The sequence below is a fragment of the Neltuma alba genome, unplaced genomic scaffold (genome assembly GCF_004799145.2).
Source record: "Neltuma alba isolate B1F8T4 unplaced genomic scaffold, ASM479914v2 tig00005313_pilon, whole genome shotgun sequence".
In the NCBI taxonomy this organism is placed as follows: domain Eukaryota; kingdom Viridiplantae; phylum Streptophyta; class Magnoliopsida; order Fabales; family Fabaceae; genus Neltuma; species Neltuma alba.
Window position 1 is genome coordinate 222,205 of NW_021634060.1, and position 6,000 is coordinate 228,204.

The 6,000-nt window shown below is 38.0% G+C and overlaps 1 protein-coding gene across 1 annotated transcript; it reads left to right on the forward strand.

Moving 5' to 3' along the window:
• The first annotated feature begins 964 nt into the window (after positions 1 to 964).
• On the forward strand, positions 965 to 5,979 carry LOC114747443 (trihelix transcription factor ASIL1-like). The gene is made up of 2 exons (XM_028935774.1): positions 965 to 2,249; positions 5,872 to 5,979. Exons 1-2 carry the CDS (start codon positions 1,400 to 1,402, stop codon positions 5,883 to 5,885), a joined length of 864 nt encoding a protein of 287 aa, XP_028791607.1. The 5' UTR covers positions 965 to 1,399; the 3' UTR covers positions 5,886 to 5,979.
• The last annotated feature ends 21 nt before the right edge of the window (positions 5,980 to 6,000 follow it).

Consider the following 6,000-nt stretch of genomic DNA (forward strand, 5'->3'; position numbering starts at 1 on the left):
GTATGAAATCAAATGCAATATGTTTTAAAAACAACTCTTTGATTTATGAAATACAGGTTAAATATACGATGAGAGTTTTATTTCAATTTATATAAACGTGCTTATAAATACTTAACATAAGCACCTACAGAGAATCACTTGGTGGATTTTAACAATCAAAGTTTATTTTTCGTCCTCTATAGTCTGTCACCCCTTCACAATATTTTTTGTAAGGTCAAACCCAAATTTTTAAAATTTTTTTGGTTTTGATTCTTTTGTGTAAGCCACATTAGTCCTGATTAACAGTTCTCATAATTCCATTTAAGGGGGTTAAGTCAATATGCTTAAAAATATGAAGACCTAGATAACCATTTTAATGCAGTGGAAATAGATTACAAATTGCTAAGCATTTACTTAAATACTCTTCTGATCCTTAATATAAAACTTACTTAATTAATTTAATTAAATTAAAAAAATTAGGTAAGTTAGTTAATTATGAGAAATAGGACATGTTTTTCTTAAAACACCATAATCATTTTCCTTAATATCCTCCCTCCCTCTTCTGCTTGATTATGGTTGAGGGAGTATTCATAAGGGTAATTTAAAAAAATTAATAAATATAAAAAATAGGTCTTATATTTAGGATTAAAATAAACTTAATAATTAAGTCTTATATCAACGACTAAATGAATAATAAAAGTCTAAAATACTTATACCAAATTGAGTTAGTAATAATTGACCAAAAAAATTGTTAGGAATATAGTTGTTCTAGTCTATGTCATTTCATGACAGGGGAAGGGCGGGAAAGAACGGAGAGGTAATTATCCATATTGGGGAAAAAAAAAAAAAAAACCTAAGCAAGCGACGACTTTGTTAGGCAAGAGTAAAGACGCGTCCGGAGGACCAATCCGTTGGACCTAACCGCTCTCTCTTTCCTTCTGGCCGTCACCAAAATATAATCCTCAACCTCAGCCAACGGAAACGATGATCAAGCCAGCACGCTACCCTCTGTTAAAATTAAAAAAATTTGAGATAATCAAATTTCTCTTTTAATTTTTAAAAGATTTGTCTTTTTGGATTTGAGTGTAGTGCCGATCAAGCCGAGCCGGTACCATCCGATGACGCCAGCCACTCGCGCCCTATGGATTCCCCCAACTACACGCGCCCTTCCCCGGCGACCTCATCGGCTCGACCGTACCGAATTATCTTTCGCCTTCTCACCCACCCTTCTCTTTCGCCTTTCTCTCTCTTTCCTATCTCTCTCTCTCTCATGCGTCCAGCGCGCCTTTCTTCGTCGACGCCTGTCTCTCTTCTTCTTTTTCTCTCCGTTTCTCTCTCTGTTCTCTGACCCTTTTTGTGATTCAAGTTCTCCGATCCCTGATCTATTCCTGGGGTTGATTTCTGTTCTCTGCTGTTGTTGATGGCGGATTTGCAAGATGGGCTGACGCCGCCGGCGACCAATCACCGTCCGATGCCGGTCCGGGAAGATTGTTGGAGCGAGGAGGCTACTTCCACCCTTGTCGACGCCTGGGGCCGGCGATTCCTGGAGTTGAACAAAGGGAATCTTCGGCAGAAGGACTGGCAGGACGTGGCGGACGCCGTGAACGCTTTACATGGTCATACGAAGAAAACCCACCGTACTGATGTCCAGTGTAAGAATCGAATTGATACTATTAAGAAGAAGTATAAGGTTGAGAAGGCTAGGGTTGTGAACTCCGATGGGAATGTCACCTCCTCTTGGCCGTTTTTTGAACGGTTGGATGCTTTGATTGGGTCCAATTATAATTCGAAAAAGTCATCCCCGTCGCCTCCGGTGGCTCTGCCGTTGCCGTATCGTAAAACCCAGTCCCCGCCGGTGACTGCTGTGCTAGCATCTGTGGCACTGCCGCAGAAGCGGTCTGCCGTGACGGCTTTGGATGATGGGTATTTTAGGAGGAATTATTCAGCTGTGGCAGCAGCGGCAGCAGCAGCAGAGGCTGATGAGGATGATGACGAAGTGGAGGAGGAGGACGAGGAAGAAGATGAGAGGGGAAGTGAGGTTGAGGAGGGGGAGAGGGAAAGAGAAGGGATGAGGAGATTGGCAAAGGCGATAGAGAGGTTTGGAGAAATGTATGAGAGAGTGGAGAGGGAAAAGCTGAGGCAGATGGTGGATTTGGAAAAACAGAGGATGCAGTTTGCTAAAGATCTCGAAGTACAGAGGATGCAGATGTTTATGGACACACAGGTTCAGCTGGAGAGGATAAAGCGTGGCAAGAGATCTGGGTCTAATGGTGAGATAAAAGTTTAGATTTTTCTTGTTTATGCTTGATGTTTGATCTTTTGTTTGACGTTAGAGCATGCTTCTTGGTATTGTTTTAAAATCTAACGGAAGATGTTATGTCTGCCTTTTAAACAGAGGGATGTTTGGTCGCTATGGGATTTCCCAATTAGCTTGTTTGTTAGATGGAGATTTTTATTATGTTAGATCATGGACTTGAGAAAATAATAATTAATGTTATGAAATATTTGTTTCATTCTCCTTCTATCTATCCAAACCCAAGTAGTGAGCTTTATTACTTTTTGATGGAGACATCGTCATAGTTTATCGTCATGTTTATCTGAGAACTTTATTTCAATATAAAATGCGAGCCGCTTCTTTAAAGTTCAGGTGGCGTAGCATTTGCGTGGCAAGTTTAGGTATTTTAAGACTCAAAAGTGAAGGACATTAGTTTATTTTTACTTCCATTTACGGTAAAGTTTAGAAAAGAAATTGGGTCAAGGTCTATGAAGCGACTGATTATTGCATGACAGGTAGCAGCAGGATTGTGAGATTCGCTCTCGTTATTTTGCTGTCTTCCTTTTATTGTCTGTGTACATATACTCAAGTTTGGATGTCCTATCTCACGGTCCGAAGTGACATCTTGTATCAATGATCTATTGTTTGGAATTTGATCGGCTTTGACTTTTTACTGACTGGAGGTTGTACTAATGTTTTGAGCTTTAAAACGGTAGTGATTAATCCTAAAATTCTATCAAGTTTCCTGGTAAATATTGCTTGAAAATTGCGACAGTACAGCATTAATTAGTCAATTTTGATGTAGAATAATATACCATCGACTTGCTTCAGTCCCTTTTGTTTTTTGAGGCTTCCTATCAGGGGAACTGACTATCAGATGGTTCTTGTACTGTTTTTTAACTTGTGCATTGACTGAGAGAGCAAGTTTAGTTTTTGGGTAATAATTTCATTATGGATAATAGCTGATACTTGAATGATGTTATATTTCTAATATAGCAAATCGTGTCTGGTACATTTTCTTATTCCTAAAATGTTCGACTAATTGTATGGGTATGCACTTTACAGTAAAAGTGGTGTTAGAAATTCCTCGTATTTGGAGCTCTTTATATTAAACGCCACCTTTCCGTGGCTGTAAATACACGTTTTACATTCTGTTTGAGGCAGAACCAGTTGTGGTGTTCTGTTACTGTAATCTATCTTCCATGTTGAAGCATTATGGAAGTGAGGCAGCAATCAAACCAAAGCCATTGTTCAGATGATTTTTAATGGGCTGCGGTGGGTTAGGATGGGATATTCCCTGACTAATCTGAAGCAAATTGAGTCAGACAACATGGATTTAAACTTTTCCCAATGACAGTTTTCTTCACTATCAAGACTTGAGTGTAAGATTTTATTTGAGAATAACAAGTGCCATACCGTTTGAACCACTTCTTGTTATGCTCTAGTGCCTTTTTACCTTTCCTCTGCATTGAAGGAAATAGCATGATTGAGAATCCTGTTGGAAGTTTTCCAACCTCTCCTTTGATTCTCAGTGTAACTCTTAAAACAATAGGAAGGAAACTGCTATCTTTTTCTCTTGGGAAACATCCAAATATTGTAGGGGTTAACTCCCACTCTTCCCACTTCATTTCATTTCAGACCTCTTTAATAACCACTGCATTTCGTCTTTTTAAAACGTCCAAACACAGCCTGAGAGGCAGAGAGCAGGCTACTCAAATTGAACCGGATTGATATGTAATCAAATGAAGGTTAAAGTTTCCAATTTGAGTTGCAGTTTTGTCCAACACATATAATAGCCATAGGCAACCATATTTGAGTTTGCATCGATTTGCACAAAGAGTGTAGTAGTGCTTGTTTAATCTGGCAAATTACATTATACTTTGCTTAAAATGAATCCTGATTGAGGAAGGTTTTCTTGAGATAATTTAAACTGGGTCTGAGCACTTGTGTGGATTCATACTCCGCAACTCTGATATAGGGATCTCCAAAAATTTCTTTTGACTTTTCAAGTCTCTTATATTGCAATTGTGGTTTTAGTTTATGACGTGGTAGGAATTAATTGATGGACTCTTAGATTTCTTCCTTGTTGCTGTTGGGCTTAGATTGCTTCCTTGTTGCTGTTGGGCCATCTGGACAGGGGTTGAATCATCGATTCTAAGAATTAAGTACGGATGTAAAAAGGGTAGTTCTGAACGGGGATCAAGATCTAAAAGGAACTGTTTGTAGGTTGATTCTCTTTCCTGTTGTGAAATTGCTACATAACAACAATAGATTCTCTTGACTATGGGGTAGGTAGTCAGAAAATTTGGGAAGTGTTGAGACAGTCATTTAGATGTATCTGGTTTGAATTCAAAGTAGTGAGATGAGTTTGCATTTTGGCTACATTATTATAACTTGTACCTTTGGAATGGTCCTATACAGAGAGAGAGAGTGTGATAAGCTTGTGTTCTACAGATTCAACAACAACAAGCCTTATCCCACTAGGTGGGGTCGGCTACATGAATCACACGACGCCATCGTGTTCTGTCAACAAGTGTTCTACAGATTCATGGTGTCTTTAACTACCTTCAATTTAATCGGCCTCTGATCCCTTGCCTTAATCTTGTTTTGCCCCATTGGTTTTCCTTTCCTGTTTTCCATTTTGTTTAGGTCTCAAATCAGTGTCCCTCAAGCTATTAGTTTCTTAAAGCAATATGGTGTTTATGGATGTGATTCGTGCATTTGGGAACTTGAATCTCATCAATTGGGAAGAGAGTCTTGGAGATTTATGCCCGAGTCTTTAGTTATTCATTGGTTTTATGGAGGTTTTTATATTTTATTTGGAAAGATTTTGGAACCTTTGGAATCTTATTTTATTTTTTATTGTGTTATATTTTATTTGTTTATGATGCCTGTCATGGCTAGGATGAAAAATTAGTGATTGTTCTTCATGTTTGAAATTGGAATGGAATTTATATGCTGATGCCCATGATAAGTTTTGTTATCTTTTTCCTTTATATTGCAAGTTTCTGGAATATCCTGATGCATGTATTGGAAATGCTAAATCGTCGGAGATATCTTGTTTTATTGATATCAAGGTCAATTTTCTTTTAACTTTCTATGTTGAGGTTAAGTTCAATTGGGGTTTATGATCTTCTCATATTAAGTGTTGACCAGTTTACAAACAGTGGGTTTCAGAGATTGAAGTTAAAAACAGAAAAAAATTCTCAGTATCCAAATAGAATAAGGAAAGAAAAATTTTGATAACAGATTTTTCCCTCCTTTGCTTCTACACCTGGGATTCAAGCTCTGAAAAACCATTTTGCTCAATTCACTATATTTTTCATTTGGTTTTGTGTTGTCTATCACCCAGCTGCTAATGAATGACTGTTATTTCTTGAGGACATGTTACTTGTTTTTACAGTCATAGTTGTTTGAACTTGTGTTTTCTGCTTCATTTCTGAAATCAAAATCATTTGCCCTGCGAAGTAAAAATTGATGCTTCAAAATTAGAAAGGATTTATAAGATCATGGGGCGTATAGTTATCTTGAAGTATTTCTAGGAAATGGATGGATTGTTAATTCCTAGTTTGTTGATTGCTTCTAAATCATCCTTACAAATTTGTTGGGTGCTGCAGATATATATAGCTAGCCCAGAGGGGGAGGGATTGATGTTCCTTGGTCGGAAGGCTATGGCATCCTGATTTGGTTATTAACAAGTACATATAATATCAGTTGATATTGTCATGGGGAATCCTCAAACAAGA

Bases quoted from the DNA above. Each gene is read 5' to 3' on its own strand.
- LOC114747443 (XM_028935774.1), top strand. From the start codon at position 1,400: ATGGCGGATTTGCAAGATGGGCTGACGCCGCCGGCGACCAATCACCGT.